Source organism: Nomascus leucogenys, chromosome 15 (genome assembly GCF_006542625.1).
Source record: "Nomascus leucogenys isolate Asia chromosome 15, Asia_NLE_v1, whole genome shotgun sequence".
Lineage (NCBI taxonomy): Eukaryota > Metazoa > Chordata > Mammalia > Primates > Hylobatidae > Nomascus > Nomascus leucogenys.
In genome coordinates, this window is record NC_044395.1 from 27,573,457 (window position 1) to 27,595,768 (window position 22,312).

Here is a 22,312-nt window from a genome sequence, read left to right on the forward strand (position 1 = left end):
AAGATAAATGTCAAAATCCCATTCAAAATTAAATAATTTTTAAAAATCCATCTTAACTAATTACTTATATTTATTTTTCTAAGTTCCTTTCCCAACTTTCATGTAAACAACATGGTTATAACTTAAGAGTTATGTTCATTCTTTAATATTTTTGCCTGATTCTAGTCATCTACTTTTAATTTGATTTAGAAAAAGAAACAAAAAACTGCTTGGTAGTTCATCCAGTTACCAAGTATTTACTGAGTGTCTAGTGTTTGTCAGCCTCTAGTACTAGGAACTAGAAATATAAATATGCCTAAAACCTCCTCAAGTTGCTTATAGCTTTATGGGGAGCAGGCAAACATAACCAGATCAATTTTAATGCAGTGATATAAATGCAAGAGTATTGTGGGAACACGAAGGAGGAATATTTAAGTTACCGCGGAGTTATCAAGGAAGGCTTTCGGGAAGAAGTATGTCTTGTGCTACATTTTAAGGTGGAATAGGATACATTTCAGTATTTAGGAAATACAGAACAATACAAGCAAAGACACTGAGGTTTACAACCACATAGTTCATTCTGGGAACTACAAGCTGTCTTAAGTGGGTACTACCCTTACTGGATCTCAGACCTCAGGAGTGTAAAGACTTTATACATCAGACCTGAGAATTATCTAGTCTTCCATTTATACCTTTAAGTGGGGGAAGAGGAGATATGCTAGCATTCATACACAAACAAACTACACCAAAATTTAGTGGCTTAAGACAACATTTAAGTCATTCTGTTTTGTATGGTCTGTTATCTTCCAGTAGGCTAGCATAGGCTTCTTCACATGGGAGCTAGGCTCATTCCGACAGAATTAGCAGAAGTACACAAGGCCTCTTGAGGCATAGACTTGGAACTGACCATCATCATTTCTACCATATTCTGTGGCCCTCGTGAGTCATAAGGCCAGTTTGCACTCCACCTCTTGATGGGAGGAGCTACAGAGTAACATTGTGAAGGGTTTGGGTATATGGGGTAGTAAATAACTGGATGCATTTGTGCAATCTACTACAGAAGACGTTCAGAATTTTTGCTTACACTCTCTTAAAATGCTATAATAGAGATATCTTTGTCTGAGATGTTCTGTTCATTTCATGACTACTGTTTTTAGACCACTAGCAAATTTACATTTTAACCCAAATATCTCCTAGAATTCTAGGTTCATGTATCCAACCTACTTTTCCACTTGGATATCTAGTAAACATCTCAAACTTAGGTGAAGGTCTAATACCCGTCTCCACCTTTACCTTTAGCTAACACTAACCCTCCCATAGTCTTCCTCTTTTTAGTAAATGTCACTTTCATCCTCCAGTTGCTTGCATTAGACCTTGGAGTAATGCTGAGTCCTTTACTTTCCCTCACTCCTTGCTGTCCATTTCTAAATTCTATTGGCTATATTTCATAATATATTCCTGTTCTGACCACATTTCATAATCTTTATTTCTACCACCCCGGCTCAAGTCATCATCATTTATTACTGGACTCCTGTGATAGTTTCCTAATGGTTCTTTCTGCCTCTTTCCTTTGCCCTTTCTCTATACAGTAGCAAGTGATCTTTTTGACTTTAAGTCAACATTAGTCAGATTTGGCTTTCAGACCAAAGCTGGAATCCTTATTGTCGCCTATGAGGCCTACAGGCCCAATTCTTCCTGTCACCTCACTGTCTGTCAGCCTTCCTCTCATCCTCTCAGCTTAGCCACACTGGCTGTTTGACAATCTGGAGAACACACTTGGTATGCATCCTCCTCACATGCTTTTCCCTTTGCCTGGGAGTTTCTTCCTGTGTCTACCCTTCCTTCCTTCACATATCTTCTCAAATGTTACCCTAGTAGGTAACTTTAAAGGGAGGCTTCCTAACTTCTCCCTAGACACTATCTGTACCTTTTTCTGCTTTATTTTTTTAGTACCGCTTATCACCATCTGACGTCTTGTACATTTTACTTTACATTTACATTGTTCATTTGTATTTCTTCTTTCATGTCTTAGTTCGCGCTACTGTAAAAAATACCATAGACTGGATGGCTTATCAGCAACAGAAATTTATTGAAGCCAGTTCTGGAGGCTGGGAAGTCCAAGATCAAAGTGCTAGCAGATTCAGTGTCTGGTGAGGTCCCACATCCTGGTTCACAGCCAGCGATCTTATTGGTGTGTCCTTACATGGTGGAAGTGGCAAGAACATTCCCTGGGGCCTCTTTTATAAGATAATTAATCCCATTCATGAGGGCTCTGTCCTCATGATCTAATCACCTTCCAAAGTCCCCTGCCTGCAAATATTATCATCTTGGGCGTTAAGATTTAATGTGTATATTTTGGAGGCACACAGACATTCAATCTGTAGCACCCCATAAGCTCCTTATGGGTAGGGATTTGTGTCCCTGCACATTGTTGATTTCCTAGCATGTAGAACACTGCCTGGCATGTAATTGTCCCTCAGTAATTATTGATCAGTCAATCAGTAGCTCTGCTTTCTCTGTCAAATAAAAAAAAGTATTGCTTTTTTGTGTGTTCTAATTTATTTAGGTATTTATTAATTTTCTTTTTTATGTGTCTATTATTATTTTGCAAAACTGATTTTGATACCAATTTTAGGTGATTTTTATGTTTATAATGCTTTTAAAAATGAATTTTATTACAACTTATTTGACCTATCATTGACACTTGGACCTGGCTTTTTATCTCAGTGATTATGTAGAAAATTCAGTGATTTCTTTAAATATTTCATTTTCTAAATCTTATAAGTTGTCTATAGACATACCCATGACCCTTAATCTTTATTTCTTTTTTTCATGAACATGTTTGTGATTTTACTTTAATTTTAGGTAGATATCCATGTCCACTGCTACTTTGTTGTTTGTCAGCGAAGTTTTAAACATTTGAGTTATTCTATTAAATAAATAAACAATGTCTGCTATGCAAAATATTTCTAGCTAAAACCCAGCAAAATATAACAGAAATAAGAAAAGATCAAGCCCTTTGTAATGCTTTTGTTCTCTATATGCATACTGATTAACCTTTTTTTTTTAAGACAGTTTGTATAAAATGGAAAATTAGCACCAGTTTTTAGGTAATACATGTATGTAAATAAACAGAGCAGTAAAGCCATTCCGAGGTCATTTTCTCTTCCTCTTAGCTGAGTTAATTCTCTTTTCTCAGCTAATCAGAGAAGGAAGGCCTGATAAACAGGCATCAGTAAGACTACCATTACCAGGCCATGTGTCTTTTTGTTTTTGTGAAAACTGTGGTTTCAAGAGTTGCCAAAGTATCTAGCTCCTTCAGATTAAGGATATTGTATCATTCATTCTGCTCTTCTTTGCCTAATCTTAATCCTTGTCTGATGTAAAACAGTGAAAATTGAGATCTGTGCTCTAAATTTTCAGTTTATTAAAAGCCATCCTGATGCCTCTAAAAATATTAAATATCTTTAAAAATATTAACGTTTACAAAAGCAATTCTTAAGTAAGTATTCTTCATTAAATATTTATCATTGTTTTTTACTAGGGGCTCATCTGTTACAACTGAGAATAAATAGCATTAACATATAAATATATAACATATAAATAGCAATAACATTTCACCTTTTGTATTTCTCCCCTATAGGTTTATTTATGTTTACCCAACGTACGATCTCTTACTGAGGGGCACTGCCTGATAGTCCCTTTGCAGCACCATAGAGCAGCTACTTTATTGGATGAAGACATCTGGGAGGAGATCCAGGTCAGCATGATAAATATTCATTATCATTTTAAAACTCATGAGCAATTTTTGTAAATTATTGTGATAAATTCCAATAGGTTTTATACCTTCATTTAATGATTTTAGTTTCTAAACTTAAACGCATGTGTTTTCATAGTTGTATATATCTGTGGATCATGATGTTTCCATCATTTTATTTTCCAGATTTTGAGACCTTTTATCTACGAAATAAACTGTGACAAAGTAATAATTATTTTTACTTAAAAAAATCAGTCTAAGATTTCAACACTTCCTTTGTAGCATGAAAGAATCATTCTTACCACAGTAAGCCAGTAAATTGCAGCTGAAAGGAAAGACATTTTCAGATAATGAAAAGAAATTTGAGGAGTCAGAGGTTTTATATTTAGCGGTTGCCGTGTTTTCCTGTGATAGAATTGGCCTTCTCTGCTGCTGTGTTTTTGTGGTGATTTTGTTACTAGCTTTAATTTCTGCTCTTTTTCCTTCGTAATCTGGCCCAGCTTTTAGATTCAGGGATTTGTTTTTGTGGCTGATGCTTTAAGAGAGTGAAAGGCATAACATGGGTGAAATTGTTGCTGAATTATTTCAAGACCTAATAATGACCAGGAAAGAAAGGAAGAAAACTCTTTATTTTTCTAATGCCAGACAACTGAATAGGGGCTACAGGGAGCCTTAATTGGAAAATGTGAAAATTGTAAGTTAGCACTGCACCAGAGACGACTAGTCTTTGCAGCATGCTGATAAGTATGTCAAAAGAAGAGATGTTTTGATGGCATTTAATGAAATTTAGTCTTGTATACCTTATAATTTTAAAGTTTTTGCTGTGAAAGTTAAAAGGGTAGATTGTTTTATTGCATTGCAACCAAGCAAAAGTAAGAATATAAGTCTTTTTGATGTGAAAGTTTCAGTTTTCCTAGTAGTGGATGCCAGTGCCAGTAGGTAATTTAAGGTGGAAAGTATGGAAATTCAGTTCTTAGAATTATTTTAGAACATTTCCAGGATGCCTTTTAAAAATTTATACATGTAAAACTGATTTAATTTAGAACAAAATGAAGTGTCAAAAATGTTTTAAGTAATTATAGGAATACAATGTGTATATGTTTTATGTTTCTATAAGAAATCAAGCTGCTTAATGAAAACAATTTAAGTGGATGAAGATTTTTATTCAATTTAACAGATATTGAGTTCACGAATATAATATTTTAGGTGCTGTAAGAAATGAAGAGATCAAGTAATTCATTAATTCTGCCAAAATATATGGTGTATTTCTAGTGTAGTTTACATTATAGTTTAGCAGATTTTGGAAGCCAAGTGTATTATGGAAAACTGGGAAAGAGAGGAAAAGCCAAATTGTTTTATGCAAATAATGGTGTTATAGCTCCTTTTGTGTGAGAAAGGAAAATAATTGTTAGAAGTTATCAATTATTGTAGGCTAGTGAACTAATGAAATATTTGAATCCTAGCTTGAAGAAGAACAGTTTGCTGTTGCTCTTGTTGTTGCTGTTGTTGTTATTTTACGTTCAAATATGTACAACTCAAATTAATTCTACCCTAGTGAATATCTTTGATTATTCACCCCTTTTATTGGATATATTAAAAGGAGATTTGACTTAGCACAAAATGTTGTTGCCAAATGTTGCAATGCAGGAGCCACTTCTTTCAAGTGGTTTTAAAAATCACCAGTATCTAGTAATATTTAAATGTAGTTTTAGACTTCCTATTTAATAGAAGATGCAAAGATGTTTTGGCATAGCATACTTGAGTAATTACAGATTTCAAATAAGATCCAAATTGCTGGTTTTGTTTAATATATAGTGAAACTTGGTTCCGTCTAAATTTGTTATCATTTATACAAATTTTCTTGAACATACGCTGTAGGCAAACACTGTAAGCCCATTTAAAAAAATATTCCAAATTGATAGGTGGGGAAAAAGGAGGGTCACTGATGCTTACATACAGTGAACTTTAATGTGGAGTGATATGTGGGGCCATTTCATTAGGAAATAGCCAATGTTAGTAACTTTAGGTCTTTTTCTTGGGGCTAGCTAGACCTTCAGAAAAGACTCTTTTTTTTTTAATGATTATTATACTTTAAGTTTTAGGGTACATGTGCACAATGTGCAGCTTTGTTACATATGTATCCATGTGCCATGTTGGTGTGCTGCACCCATTAACTAGTCATTTAGCATTTGGTATATCTCCTAATGCTGTCCCTCCCCCCTCCCTCCACCCCACAACAGTCCCCGGAATGTGATGTTCCCCTTCCTGTGTCCATGTGTTCTCATTGTTCAATTCCCACCTATGAGTGAGAACATAAGGTGTTTGGTTTTTTGTCCTTGTGATAGTTTACTGAGAATGATGTTTTCCAGTTTCATCCATGTCCCTACAAAGGACATGCACTCATCATTTTTTTGTGGCTGCATAGTATTCCGTGGTGTATATGTACCACATTTTCTTAATCCAGTCTATCGTTGTTGGACATTTGGGTTGGTTCCAACTCTTTGCTATTGTGAATAGTGCCGCAATAAACATACGTGTGCATGTGTCTATAGCAGCATGATTTATAGTCCTTTGGGTATATACCCAGTAATGGGATGGCTGGGTCAAATGGTATTTCTAGTTCTAGATCCCTGAGGGATCGCCACACTGACTTCCACAATGGTTGAAGTAGTTTACAGTCCCACCAACAGTGTAAAAGTGTTCCTATTTCTCCACATCCTCTCCAGCACCTGTTGTTTCCTGACTTTTTAATGATGGCCATTCTAACTGGTGTGAGATGGTATCTCACTGTGGTTTTGATTTGCATTTCTCTGATGGCCAGTGATGATGAGCATTTTTTCATGTGTCTTTTGGCTGCATAAATGTCATCTTTTGAGAAGTGTCTGTTCATGTCCTTTGCCCACTTTTTGATGGGATTGTTTGTTTTTTTCTTGTAAATTTGTTTGAGTTCATTGTAGATTCTGGATATTAGCCCTTTGTCAGATAAGTAGGTTGCAAAAATTTTCTCCCGATTTGTAGGTTGCCTGTTCACTCTGATGGTAGTTTCTTTTGCTGTGCAGAAGCTCTTTAGTTTAATTAGATCCCATTTGTCAATTTTGGCTTTTGTTGCCATTGCTTTCGGTGTTTTAGGCAGGAAGTCCTTGCCCATGCCTATGTCCTGAATGGTATTGCCTAGGCTTTCTTCTAGGGTTTTTGTGGTTTTAGGTCTAACATTTAAGTCTTTAATCCATCTTGAATTAATTTTTATATAAGGTGTAAGGAAGGGATCCAGTTTCAGCTTTCTACATATGGCTAGCCAGTTTTCCCAGCACCATTTATTAAATAGGGAATCCTTTTCCCATTGCTTGTTTTTGTCAGGTTTGTCAAAGATCAGATAGTTGTAGATATGTGGCATTATTTCTGAGGGCTCGGTTCTGTTCCATTGATCTATGTCTCTGTTGTGGTACCAGTACCATGCTGTTTTGGTTACTGTGGCCTTGTAGTATAGTTTGAAGTCAGGTAGCGTGATGCCTCCAGCTTTGTTCTTTTGGCTTAGGATTGACTTGGCGATGCGGGCTCTTTTTTGGTTCCATATGCACTTCAAAGTAGTTTTTTCCAATTCTGTGAAGAAAGTCATTGGTAGCTTGATGGGGATGGCATTGAATCTATAAATTACCTTGGGCAGTATGGCCATTTTCACGATATTGATTCTTCCAACCCATGAGCATGGAATGTTCTTCCATTTGTTTGTATCCTCTTTTATTTCATTGAGCAGTGGTTTGTAGTTCTCCTTGAAGAGGTCCTTCACATCCCTTGTAAGTTGGATTCCTAGGTATTTTATTCTCTTTGAAGCAATTGTGAATGGGAGTTCACTCATGATTTGGCTCTCTGTTTGTCTGTGATTGGTGTACAAGAATGCTTGTGATTTTTGTACATTGATTTTGTATCCTGAGACTTTGCTGAAGTTGCTTATCACCTTAAGGAGATTTTGGGCTGCAGAAAAGACTCTTTCAACCTCCTGTCATCTAAGCCCACTTGCCAGTGTTCTAGGAGTTGAATGGGGGAAGAAGGCTGGAGGTGGCAGTGTTGAACATGTACAGACATTAAGTAACCTTTCTGATAACACCCCTGTTTTCAGACTGTAAACTCTCAACTGTGTCTGGTTTTCTAGCCCAGCTACCTTGTTTTACCTTTTCCAGAGGATAATCCTATAGTTCTGATGATGAGGAGGGGACCTGGCATGTTGATTGCTTTTTTAATAGGCTTTCCTCTAAGTCATCTGTTTTTAGCTACACCTTCACCTCCACTTCCATAAGTACTTGATTGGTGCTGCCAACTCCTGAGCCTTTTGAAGGTTCTGCAGTGTAGCATGGGTTTCTTTGTTATCCCTGCTAACCTTCTTTCCCCTCCCCAAGGTATGAGCCAACTTTCTAGCATTTAAGTCGGATCTTATGGAGTGATCTGATTTGTCATTGTGTTTTCTCTCATTTCCTTTGTTCAAGTAGCTTCTGCCTTTTAAACAATTGTTTAAATTCATTTTTGAGGTGTTACTCTGTGGAGAGAGTAGGGATAAATGTGTTCTGTTCTGTTGCATAACATTTACCTTGGGATAACTTGATAACTTTATATTTAAACATGTTATATTTTAAAAACATCTAAATCGTAGCATTAGTATTCCAAAATCAGTCCTATATAGCGTTAATAGTTTTAAGGAGTACTTTAATTTTAATGTCAAAATTATGTATTCATAGGTACTTGATTTTTTTATACTGTGGTGATACAAAAGGACCTGCAACATTCTGCAGTATAGTTTCCTTAAACTGATTATAAGAAATTGTAGTCTGGGTGCATTGACTAAATGAGGAATGGGCAATTAGATGAATAATGATAGGTTAGAAATGTGGAAAGGAGTGGTTACCCAAAGAATGAAGTGTTTTTTACTAGGAATATGGGAATTTCATGTCATCTCCATAACATGGGAACTCTATCTCTCTTAAATATCAAACAGTTTTGATTTATCTTATGATATGGAACTACAAAAACTTTCCCCATTGTTTAGTTGTTACATAACTTTTAAAAAATGAATATTTTTGTATAGCATATTTGTTACTGAGTATGGAGAACATCATGCTTGATGTTGATCAAACTCAAATTATTCCATTAAACTCATATTTGTAAATTAAAATATTCTATATATATGTGTGTGTATATATAGAGAGAGAAAGAGAGAGGAGAAGCACTTAAATGTGTGTGTATCCTCCTTGGAGCTATTAGTATGAGGTTTATATATTTTATAATACAGAACCATTCTTGCAACACTAATTTAGTATTTTTTCAGTTTTTGTTTATAATTCGTGACACTTTGAGTTTGCCTTCTTCCCTATTCTCCAGATAAAATCTAGAACAGTCATCCAGTAATTAAGCCAGAAAGGGAGTATGAACAAACATGAAGTAAGGATGTTTGTGAGGTAATTTTTGGATTATTTAAACTTTTACTATTGTTATTGCTGTTGCTTTTTATGTACATCTTTTCTTCTTTGAAAAAGTTTGGGTTACAAATACATAGTTCCACTCTGTTAATGATTTTCCTTTTTCTAGTATATAAGGTTATCTTCTCACTCTAGGACTAGATATTGAAATAAGTAACAATAAAGTTTTTTTAATAAATAAAAGTTTATAAGCATAGTAACAAGTAACAAAATAGAGACAATCTGAAAAGCTGTCAGAATAGCAAATTTGTATATTTTCCTATTTGATTCTGTTTTTTAGTTTTTTTTGTGCAAGTAACACTAGGCATGTGAAGGTAATGATGGGTGGAAACCATGTGGGGAGGAGGCACGAGGCATGCCTCCTCCTCCCAGTCAGGATAGTATCAGTGGAAGCCTAATGGGAACCTAGAATTCCCATCTGCTACCCAGCAGTAATGAGTAGTCTCTCCCATTTTTGAGTGTCAACAGAGGCCAAGCTGGGAACCTGAACTTCTATCCTCATGTGGCAGTAATAAGGTGGTATCTCTCTTTCTTCTGATGGAGCAATATTAGGAAAAGCCATATGAAACAGAAAATTTAAACAAGATCCAGTCTCTTAATTCTCAAAATGTCCAGATTTCGACTGAAAATAACTTATTATAAAGACAGTCTCAACTAGGATAGAAAAGGTAATCAATAGACACCAACACCAAGATAACAGAGATGTTCTAATTATCTGACAAAGATTTTAAAGCAGCCCTCATAAAAATGCTTCAACAAGCAATTAGGAAAATATAACAAGTGCTATAAGGAAAGTACAATTTGAATGACAGCGTATTTCTCACTAGAAACCATGGAGACCAGGGGGAAGTAGCACATTTCTCAAGTGCTGAAAGAAAATAACTGTCAAGCAAGAAGTCTGTTTCTAGTGAAAATATCCTTCAGGAATATGGGAGAAAAGACATTGTTAGGTAATGGAAAACAAAGAGAAATTGTCATCAGCAGAGTTATCCTAAAAGAATAGCTAAAGGAAGTTCTTTAAACAGAAAGGAAATGACAAAAGAAAAAATCCTGGAAAATCAGGAAGGTGGAAAGAAGTTTTGACTAAAGAAGAGGAGAAGCCAATATGATGACAGAAGCAGAGACTGAAATGATGCAGCCACTGGCCAAGAAATGTTGGCAGCCCCAGAAACTTTTTTTGAGATTGAGTCTTACTCTGTCACCCAGGCTGGAGTGCAGTGGCATGATTTTGGCTCAGTGCAACCTCTACCTCCTGGGTTCAAGTGATTTTAGTGCCTCAGCTTCCTGAGTAGCTGGCACTACAGGCATGCACCACCACACCCAGCTAATTTTTGTATTTTTAGTAGAGACGGGGTTTCACCATGTTGTCCAGGCTGGTCTTGAACTCCTGACCTCAGGTGATACGCCTGTCTCGGCCTCCCAAAGTGCTGAGATTACAAACGTGAGCCACCATGCGTGGTGTCTGATGTGTTTCCAAATGTATATGGAGAAAGTATTTAAGACAATTATATTCTAACTGAGGGAGAGTAAAGGGACGTAAAGGGAAGTAAGATGTCTGTATTTTATTTGCATTGGTAAAATGGCCCCAGTAGACTGTGATTAAATATATGTGTATGTATATGTAATGCCTTAAAGCAACTCTTAGAACCACTTTAAAAAGCTATACAAATTGACAGACTGAAAAACACTACTGATAAATCAAAATGGAATTCTAAAAATGTTCAGGTAACCATCGGAAGGCAGGAGAAAGGAACCAGAAAAACAGTAGAAAGAACGAACAGAAAACAAAAAAAATAAAAATAGAATATCTCTACTGTATCAATAAACAGTATATCAGTTAAAAGATAGTTTGGTAGAGGAGATTTCATAACTATACGCTGTCTGCAAGAACTCATTTCAAATGTAATAATACCACAAATAGAATAATATAAAAGAATGGAAAAATATGTATTGTGCAGCCATTAATGAAAAGAAAGCATTTATGCCAGATAAAGTAGACGTTAGAGCAGAGGAAATTACCAAAGAAGAGAGGGACATTACATAATGATGAAAGGGTCAATCCACCAAGAAGACATAGCTATCCTAAATGTGTGTACACCAACACTGAGGCACAAAATGGTGTAAAACAAAAACTGAATGAACTGAAAGGAGAAATAGACAAATTCATAATTATGGTTAGAGACTTCGGCACCTCATTTTAACAACTGATGAACAACCAGACTGAAAGTCATCAAGGATATAAAAGAACTAAAAACACCATTGCACCAGTTTCCTATTGTTGCTGTAACAAATTGCCACAGAGTTGGTGCCTTAAAACTATAGAAGTGTATTTTCTTGTGGTTCTGGAGGTCAGATTCCAAATGAGTCTTACGGGGCTGAAATCAAGGTATTGACTGACTAGTTCTTTCTGGAGACTCCGTAAGAGAATCTATTCCTTACCTTTTCTAGTTTCTAGGGGCTGCCAGCATTTCTTGGCTTGTGGCTGCATCATTTCAGTCTCTGCTTCTGTCATCATATTGCCTTCTCCTCTTCTTTAGTCACAACTTGCTTTGCCTCCCTCTTATAAGGAAACTTTTAATTACATTTAAGATATACCCAGGCAATCCAGGATAATCTTCCTGTCTCAAGATTCTTAATTATTTCTGAAAAGTCTCTTATGCCATATATGGTAATTTTGTTAGGTTCTTGGGAATAGGACCTGGATATCTTTTGGGGGCTATTAGTCAGCCGACTATAACCATCAGTCAGCAGGATTTAATCAATATTTGTATAACACTCCACTTAACAATATTAGAAAACGTTTTTTTCAGAGCATAGACTCTATCTTGCCACAAAACTAACCTCAACAAATTTAAAATAATTGAAATCATACAGAGTGCATTCTCTGACCACAGTGGAATCAAACTAGAAATTAATAACAGAAAGATAATAGAAAAATTCCCAAACACTTGGAAATTAAATAATACACTTCAATAGAGCTTAAAAAGAAGTTTCAGGAGAAATTAAAAAAATAATAATCTAATTGAATTACAATGAAATTACAGCATGTTAAGATTTGTGAGGCACAGCTAAGGGAGTGCCGAGAGAGAAATTTATAGCACTAAATACTTATAGAAAAGAGGGAAAACCTTCACCTCAAGAACCTAGAAAAAGAAGAGCAAAGTACATCCAAAGCAAGCAAAAGGACAGAAATAATAAAGATAAGAGCAGAGATCAATGAAATTGAAAATAGAAAAATCATAGAGAAAATCAATGAAACAAAAGTTGGGGTTTTAAAAAAGATAAATTAATAAACTTCCAGCAAGACCAACAAAGGAAAAAAAATGTGAAAAAACAAGTTACCAATATCAGAAATAAAACAGTATTAGTATAGATTTTACAGTCATCAAAAAGATAATAAGGGAATAATATGAACAACTCTGGATGTAATGGACCAGTTCCAAGGAAGTAGACTTCATAATGTAAAACTTCTAAAAAATTAAATCTCTAAACCCAGATGGTTTCATTGGAGAATTTTATGAAACTTTTGAAGAATTGACACCAATTTTATATAATCTCTTGAGGAAAGAACACTTTCCAATTCATTCGTATTGGGAGTTTTTATTATGCTGATACCATAAGTTAGTGTTATCCTCATACCACAAGACAGTTAAATAAAGTAACTACAACTCAATATCCTTTGTGAATAGAGGTGTAAAAATTATTAACAAAATATTAGCAAATAGAGTTTGCTAATATATAAAAACAATAACACACTATGTCCAAGTGGGGCTTATAGCAAGTATGCAAGACTGGCTCAATATTAGATAATAAATCATTATAATCCACCATGTTCATATCAATCAATGAAGAAAAAGCATTTGATGAAATTCATACTCATTTATGATAAAAACCCTCAGAATCAAAGATTAAAGACTGCCTGAAGGAAGCTTATCTAAAGCTTATTCTCTCCATAAGGCACATCGCATCACAGTGTTGTGCTAAGGAACACCAGATGGCACTTCAGTAATGTGCTTAGGGTCCAGTTTGAACAGGGAAATAAAAAACAAAAAGCACAAATATGTGGAAATGTAGCACTAAATAGACCCTGAAAAGCACACTTGTTTACATTGAGAACTGAAACAGGGCAGACCATTGCTTTGTTCAACTTTGTTTGGGAAGGTGTATGTCAGATGACTCAACTTTTTCACCACTCTGCAGTTGTCTGTGAAAACATCTCAAAAATGCCATGAGAATTGATTTGGAAGACAAATTTGTAAATATGGAATCCACAAATACTGAGGATGGACTAAGGTATAAATCTAACAAAACATGTCCATATTTTGTATGCTAAAAACTACATAACACTGATAAGAGAAATTTCAAAAATAAATTAAATGTAGATATACCATGTTTATGGATTAAGAGAGTCAACATAGTAAAGATGACAGTCTTCCTCAAATTAATACACTAGTTTAACGCAATTTTTATCAAAATCCCAACAAGATTTTTTTGTAGATATAGATAGAATTATTCTAAACTTTGGATGGAAAGGCAAAGGAACCAAAATAGTGAAAATAGTTTTGAACAAGAAGAATAAAGTTGCAAGAATCAGCCTTACCTGATTACTGGAGATATATAATAAGCAAGATTATTACGTATCTACAGTAATCAAGACTATGTGATATTGGTGGAGGGATAAACATATAGATTAATTAAACCAAATAGACAACACAGAAATAGACACAACCACATATTCTCAACTGAATTTGACAAAGGTGCAAAAGCAATTCAGTGGAAAAGGGATAGCCTTTTCAGTGAATGGTGCTGGAGCAATTGGACATGCATAGCAAAAAACTGAGTATCAGCTTAAACCTCATACCTTATATAAATATTAACTCAAAACGGAACACAGCCCTCCATTGTAAAGTGGAGCACAGCACTCCAATGTAAGTTGCAAAACTATAAAACTTTTGGGAGAAAAACAAGATAAAATTGTCAAGATCTTGGATACACAGAGTTCTTTGACTTGACACCAAAAGTATAATCCATGGAAACAAAAATTGATAAATTGAGCTTTGTCAAATTAAAAACTTTCATTCTGCAAAAGACTCTGATATAAAGATGAAAAGACAAATTATAGACTAGGAGAAAATATTTGCAAACCACATACCTGGCAATGGATTTGTATCTAGAATATATAAAGAATATTTTTATATCTAGAATGTCAAAACAGTAAAAACAATCCAATTAGAAAATTGGCTGAGCGTGGTGCCTCACGCCTGTAATCCCAGCACTTTGGGAGGCTGAGGCAGGTGGATCACCTCAGGTCAGCAGTTTGAGACCAGCCTGGCCAACATGGTGAAAGCTTGACTCTACTAAAAATACAAAAATTAGCCAAATGTGGTAGTGCATGCCTGTAATCCCAGCCATTGTGGGGGCCAAGGCGGGAGAATCACCTGAACCTGGGAGGCAGAGTCTGCAGTGAGTTGAGATTGCACCACTGCACTCCAGCCTGGGTGACAGAGTGAGACTCCATCTCAAAAAAAAAAAAGGATAAATGACATGAAGAAACATTTTGCTGAAGAGGATCTATATTAATAGATGGCAAATAAGCGTATAAAAATGATATTTAATATCTGGCTATTAGGAAAATGCAAATTAAAATCACAGTGATAAATTAGACCTATCAAAATGTCAAATAAAACACATTGACAACCCCAGATGCTGGCCAGGATATGGAGAAACAGAATTGCTCTTCTGTTATTGGTAGAAATGTAAAATAGGATGACCACTTTGGAAAACATTTGGCAGTTTTTAAAAATATGAAATATGCAACTATCATAGGACTCAACTCTTGCACTTCTTGGCACTTATTCCAGAGAAATGGAGTTATATTTCCCCCAAAACCTGTGCACAAATGTTCATAGCAGCTTTATTTGTAATAACTAAAAACTGGAAACACTCTAGATATTCTGTAAAGGTGAATGGTTAAACATAGTGGGTACATCCATATCAGGAATACTCTCAGCAATGAAAAAGAATGAATTGTTGATACATGAAACAACCTGGGTGGATCTCCAGAGAATATTCTGATTGAAAAAGCCTAATGGGTACTATTAAAAAGTCAAAAAACAATAGATGCTGGAGAGGTTGTAGAGAAAAAGGAATGCCTATACACTGTGGGAGTGTAAATTTGTTCAACTGTTGTGGAAAACAGTGTGGCAATTCCTCAAAGACCTAGAGGCATACCATTTGACCCAGCAATTCCATTACTGGGTATATACCCAAAGGAATATAATTCATTCTGTTATAGATACATGCACACATATGTTCATTGCAGCACTATTCACAATAGCAAACACATGGAATCAACCTAAATGCCCATCAATGATAGACTGGATAAAAAAATGTGGTACATATACACCATGGAATACTATGCAGCCATAAAAAGGAATGAGATCATGTCTTTTGCAGGGACATGGATGGAGTTGGAAGCCATTATCCTCAGCATGCTAATGCCACAACAGAAAACCACACACCATGTGTCCTTCCTTATAAATGGGAGCTAAATAATGAGAACACCTGGACATGTGGTGGGGAACAGCACACACTGGAGCCTGTTGGTGGGTGGGAGGTGGGAGGAGGGAGAGCATCAGGAAGAATAGCTGATGGTTGCTAGGCTTAATACCTAGGTAATGGGTTGATCTGTGCAGCAAACCACCATGGCACACGTTTACCTGTGTAACAAACATGCACATCTTGCACATGTATCCTAAAACTTAAAGTAACAGTTGAAGAAAAAAAAGAAAAAAGCCTACCTCAAAAGATTACATGGTTCCATTTATGTAACATTTTTGAAATGTCAGAATTAAAGAAATCAGAAACACATTAAGGGTGAAGGTGGAAGAAGGGGGAATGAGGACTGGGTAGGGTGTGGAATGACTGTGACTGTAAAAGGGTAATAACAGGAGCTGGCCATGGTGGTGTGCACCTTTAGTCCCAGCTACTCAGGTGGCTAATGGGGGAGGACTGCTTGAGCCTGAGTATGAGGCTGTAGTGTGCTATGATCGCACCTGTGAATAGCCACTGGTACTTCAGCCTAGGCAACATGGCATAACCACATCTCTAAAAATAAAAGAAGAAGAGAAAGTAAAAGGGTAACAGAAAAGATCTTTATGGACGGTGTTGGAATTACTCTCAATGTTGACTATATCAATGTCAATATCCTGGTTGTGATATTATAGTATAGTTTTATAAGATGTTACCTTTGGCGAAACTGAGTAAAGCGTACATGGGATCTCTCTGTATTATTTCTTATAACTACATGTGATCTGTAATTACCTCAAAACAAAATGTTTAAATAAAATATTAAAAAGTTATAAATCAAGCTGACAAATCTAAATAAAATACATTTTATCTTCCTACTTAAATATACTTTCATAACCTCTTACAAGGCCAACTTTAGTTTAGAATTCTTAGACAACTTGATCTTGAACTCCTGATCTCAGGTGACCTACCCACCTCGGCCTCTCAAGGTGCTGGGATTACAGGCATGAGCCACCGCGCTCATCCAGAATTCTTAGACAGCTTGAGGGGTTCACAGTAAGACATGGTGATGTGGACAGAGCTGGGCTCTGGCATCCAGCCTTCAGCCTGCTCCCCTTTCTTTCAATCCCTGTCCATCCTGTACTACAAGGGGTGTCATGTGAATGCATGCAGACATCCTGGACCACTCAGCTCCATTCAATCACCCTCTACAAACAGCTGTCCCTTAGGCCTAGGAGTGTGAAATACACACACACACACACACACACACACAAAACACACAGCCCCACAACTGATTATATGTGTGTGTATAGTTGTATATAGTTGTATAATAATACTTAGTTCCTTGGGAAGAGAAAACCCTATTACTTTTCAACTTTAGTGTATTTGGCTTTCATATACTTTATAGGACTGCATTATATGTGAAAATAGAGGACTACCTGAATATATAAGATTGTTAGTGATGGGTCAGCAGACATAGGGAACCAACAAATGCAGATGCAATGAGCATAGGAAAACAATTGGAAGTGAATTCTCATGTATTTCTGAGTTTAAGGATGCCCATCTGCTCAGAGTATCTCTTGTGGCTTATGGATATTTTCCTATGATTGTTCTGTCAGTTCTGCATATTTTACCACCTAAATTTGATTTTTATCACTTCTTTCTCTAATTTTACTGAAACTATTTCTAATATATACATAGTGAGTTTGTTTTTTAAAAATTCTTGCTTAAATATATGAAATTATATAGTAGATTTAGAAAGTAAAGTAACTATAACATTGCAGAGTTCAGATATTACTATTTATTTTATTTTTCATTTTAAAGGGATTTGTACTTTTTTATTAAAGTTTTCATATTTCAAATATCTTGAAAATGCTTGATTTTGAATCTCCTTTAAGTGTTTTCTTTACCTAGTTCTTTTTTTTTTTTTTTAGATGTTCAGAAAATCATTGGTAAAGATGTTTGAAGATAAAGGATTAGATTGCATTTTTTTGGAAACTAATATGAGCATGAAGAAACAGTATCACATGGTTTATGAATGTATTCCTCTCCCCAAGGAAGTGGGTGACATGGCTCCCATCTATTTTAAGGTATTTATGAGTAGTCTTTGCATATACACTTATTTTTTGCTATAGTGCTATTTTACAAATATTGTTGTCTTTATTAACGTATTTTTCTCCTATATACTTACATCAAAATTTATATAAAGAAATGAAATAGGCCGGACACAGTGCCTCACTTGGGAGGCCAAGGTGGGCAGATCATCTGAGGTCAGGAGTTCAAGACCAGCCTGACCAACATGGTAAAACCCCATCTTCACTAAAAATACAAAAATTAACTGGGCATGGTGGTGGGTGCCTGTAGTCCCAGCTGCTCAGGAGGTTGAGGCAGGAGAATCACTTCAACCCAGGAGGCAGAGGTTGCAGTAAGCTGTGATCGTACCACTGCACTCCAGCCTGGGCGACAGAGCCTGATCTTGGCCCACTGCAACTTCTGCCTCCCGGGTTCAAGCAATTCTCCTGCTTCAGCCTCCTGAGTAGTTGGGACCACAGGCACACACCACTACGCCCAGCTAATTTTTGTATTTTTAGTAGAGATCGGGTTTCACCATGTTGGCCAGGATGGTCTTGATCTCTTGACTTCGTGATCTGCCCGTCTCAGCCTCCCAAAGTGCTGGAATTACAGGGGTGAGCCACCGCACCTGGCTTACACTAAACCTTTTATGTGATCATTGAAGATGCTTTTATATTGAATGTGCTATATTACAGTGTCAAGCCAAGCAATTGGTACCTTTTAAATAGGTAATAGCACTATATCTGTTCTATTTAAATAGAACTTATTTGAATATTATTTTATCTTTAAAATTTGCTTCATTAATAACAATACTGTAAAAACATGAGGTTATTTTATATTTATCACTCTGGCTTTTCTTTTAAATATTTCTTTACTATAAATAGTAGTTACATTGCTTAGCATAGGAAGTCTTACTCCATTTCTATGTATTTTCTCCCTGCATTTTAAAAAATTCTTATTTTTTTAATTACAAATTGACAAATTATAGTTATATAAATTCTGACATCAAAAACATAAAGTGTGTGAGGGATAAATAAAAGCATTGAGTTGCATGCAATCAAAGTTAAGTTGCTATCTGCTTGAAATAGACTTATGCTTCTTGCACTTTTAAAAAATAGGTTTTATTTTCTAGAGCACATTTTTTTTCCTGTATTTTTACTTCTTCATTTTATGAGCAGAAATAGTTCAAGTCCTTGGTTGCCAGAAAGCATGTAAATTATTCTGTTGCCTTTGGGAAGAAGAGCAGTAAAACTAAATGAATTTATTTAGTAATCTCTATGAATGCAGTGCTATAAATGGAACTTTATGATCACAAATTATGTTTCATATTAAATTGATTGGTCTTATTAAGGATTGCCATGTAAAGTTGAGCTCAAGTTAGTACAACAGTTAAGAATGAGTAAAAGAATATTATCTTTGGCTAGTGGTAGGATTTCAAAAATTTAAGAAGTTTGTATTTTAAATAACTAAAATTAAAGCCTTAATCAGTTCAGAATAATGGCCTACTATGTATAATGTACCCCATAATTAATTTGCTATATTACTTGTTATAAGCTGTCTCTTTTTATTTACTTACATGTTCTTTTTTCACTTAACAAATGGATATTTCTTAGAAAGCCATAATGGAATCTGATGAAGAGTGGTCCATGAACAAGAAGTTGATAGATCTCTCTTCAAAAGATATCAGAAAGTCTGTAAGTATCAATTTTTTCCTGGTAAAAGAAATTACCCTAGTGCTCAGGATCTTTATTAATTTCCACGTCTTAGTTGAGAAAGGGACCATTTGGTTGAGTGACTGAAGGTGAAATTACTAATTCCACAAATGAAGTTATTTTTATCCTACCTGGTTTAGAAAATGCTTATTTGTTTGTAGAGGGTTTTTATTTGTTCACATGAGTATTTCTTCCTGACCTTTGGCCTTCTGCCACTGTAGTCCCTATAACTGGCTATGGCAGCTATTAGAATCTGCCGTGAGAACTCCTGTGGCGAGCTTCTCAGCCCCTGTGGGACAAATGGTGAGAAGAGCCTTCTTGAAATATATTGTTCTGCAGTTATACTGAGAGAAAAATTTTCCTAGATGTTCTATTTTGAATTTGGAACTCATTTTCTTTTTCTCATACAAAGGTTCACTATTATGTTCCTATAAAACTATAAAATAGTAGCTGAGTTAGATTGTGGGATCTTTTGGAGACTTGCCTAATCGTACCTCATAGTTTAATCTTTATTTGTAGATCAGCTTTTATGTACAAGTTACACATAAGTTGAGCTCGTCTGGTAATTATTTTTTCTCTTTTCTAGAAATACAAATTAAATGGAATGGAATAGAGATTTAATAGAAGTGTGGTTCCTTTTTGTTTTTCTATTCAAAAAGTAGTTTATTCTACAAATATTTATTGTGTGCCTGATATTTACCAGGCATTGTTCAAGATGCTTTTGGTACACAGTGGAACAAAACAGAAAGATTCCAGACTTGAGGGAGCTTATAATCTAGTGCTGGGGTTGGCAACTCAAGCCCTGCACGCTATACCCAGTCTTCTGCCTGTTTGTGTAAATGCTCTTTTATTGGAACACAGCCACACTCATTTACTTATGTATTGCTTATGGCTGCTTTCATGGTACAAGGGCAGTTTTGAGTAGTTGCTACAGAGAACGTATGACCTGCAAAGCCTAAAATATTTTATTATGTGGTCCTTTTCAGAAAAAGTTTGCCAGTCCCTATTCTAGTAGGTGTCACTGGAATACTTCTCCCCCATTTCTTCTTTTGGAAAGCCAGACTCCTGTTACATGTCACATAACTAATAGGATTCCTTATTACACTTACTATATTCCAGTCAAAAGATTCCATTTTATTACATTATTCAAGATACATAGTTTTATTTTAGAGGTAAAACATTATCTACAATCATTTTCTCTTCTCTGCTGGTGAATTGGGCCAGGAAACATATTAAAAAACAAAGCAGAACAAAACAAAAACTCTACATGTACTGTTTACCTCTCTCCTTTATGTGCCTATAGAAAAAGGCATTTAATGTATATACATCTTTTGTGCTACGTTTTTCACTTCTCATGTTATAATTTCTCATGCTGTTAAGTATTCTTTCACAACACAATTTTAATGACAGTTGAAAATATTTCAAAGGAGAAAAAAAATTTGATGTATTAGTCCCCATTTTCTATACTGTATATACATTTTCTTACTGGTGAACTATCTAGTACCTTATTATTTGTTTCTTTTTTAAAAGCTCAATGAGTGCCTGAATTAAGTAGCCAGGAGGTCTTAATATTTTAACTTAACATTATGAAACAAGAAACACAGATACTGTAAAAATGGCAGTTGTATATTCAACTTTAAAGCATTTCAAAGATAGCAGCAATTGCCTTTATTAAGACATCACATAGTATTGTATCTGAGACTAGCTGAGGGTTACAGTCAATGAAGGATGAGCCAGATGACCTCTTGAGATCCCTTTTACCGCTTTTTTTTTTTTTAGACAGAGTCTAGCTCTGTCGCCCAGTGACGACCACTCCACCTCCCAGGTTCAAGCGATTCTCCTGCCTCTGCCTCCTGAGTAGCTGGGAGTACAGGTGCGTGCCACCATGCCTGGCTAATTTTTGTATTTTGTGGAGACAGGGTTTCACCATGTTGGTCAGGCTGGTCTTGAACTCCTGACCTCGTGATCTGCCCGCCTCCGACTCCCAAAGTGCTGGGAATACAGGTGTGAGCCTCTGCGCCCAGCCCCTTTTAGCTTTAAGATTTTATAATTATGTGGATGGAAGTGAGAATGAGAAGAGTACGTAAGAATAATTCCAAAGGAGGTCACTTTTTAGTTAATAAACTTTCCTTTATCTTTTCAAAAATTAATAAAAGTATTTTTGAACATGAAGTGAACAATACTGAGTTATTTTAACATTATTATTACTTCTGGAAGAACCTTATTATACTTCTTTTAAAAACTTTATGTCCTTAATAATTTCATGAAATATTTTGCCTGCATCCTTGAGGGTGGGGTGGTTTTTTTTCACTGTGTAAATTCTTGGCTTATAATAGAGATTCACGTGTATGTAATCCGTTCTGATTTTTACAAATTTATGTTTTTCTTTGCTGTATGGAGGTAAGCTTCTCTTTATCCGCCCATTTTGTTCATTTTCTTTGGCCCATTTGCTTTCTTTTTAGTGTAATGTGAGGTTCATGGAAATAAACAGGAAAAACAGATCTGAGTGTTCAATGCAGATGAATTGCATGATAATAAGTAACTATTGAGAAAAGCAGTCATTTTTCACAAGGCTGTTTTAGTGAGATTGCATGAGAATTCTTTCTGAACTTTAAAAAATGGTATTTTAAGTTTAATTTTGTGATAACTATAGCAATCGAAAAAACATCCAACATTTCGAAATTGACGTTGTAAACTAAGGAAAGCACTTCTCACAAAAATGTGGGTTTACCAGAGCCCTTCAAACTCAAGGATACTTAAAAGAAGTCAGGAGTAACATCTGGAATAAAAGTGAA

The 22,312-nt window shown here is 35.5% G+C and overlaps 1 protein-coding gene across 2 annotated transcripts in view; it reads left to right on the top strand.

Annotated features, from left to right (window-relative positions):
• Positions 1 to 22,312, top strand: part of CWF19L2 (CWF19 like cell cycle control factor 2) — a 134,292-nt gene that overhangs the window by 106,330 nt on the left and 5,650 nt on the right. The window contains exons 14-17 of one of the 2 annotated variants that reach the window (XR_004033653.1): positions 3,623 to 3,739; positions 9,107 to 9,183; positions 17,667 to 17,822; positions 19,419 to 19,499. Coding sequence is in view for 1 of the 2 variants with exons in the window: in XM_030829429.1 (XP_030685289.1) it covers positions 3,623 to 3,739; positions 17,667 to 17,822; positions 19,419 to 19,499 (354 nt within the window). In the remaining variant the exon portion in view is untranslated. The remainder of the gene's footprint in view (positions 1 to 3,622; positions 3,740 to 9,106; positions 9,184 to 17,666; positions 17,823 to 19,418; positions 19,500 to 22,312) is intronic. The other variant, XM_030829429.1, reaches the window with a different exon arrangement.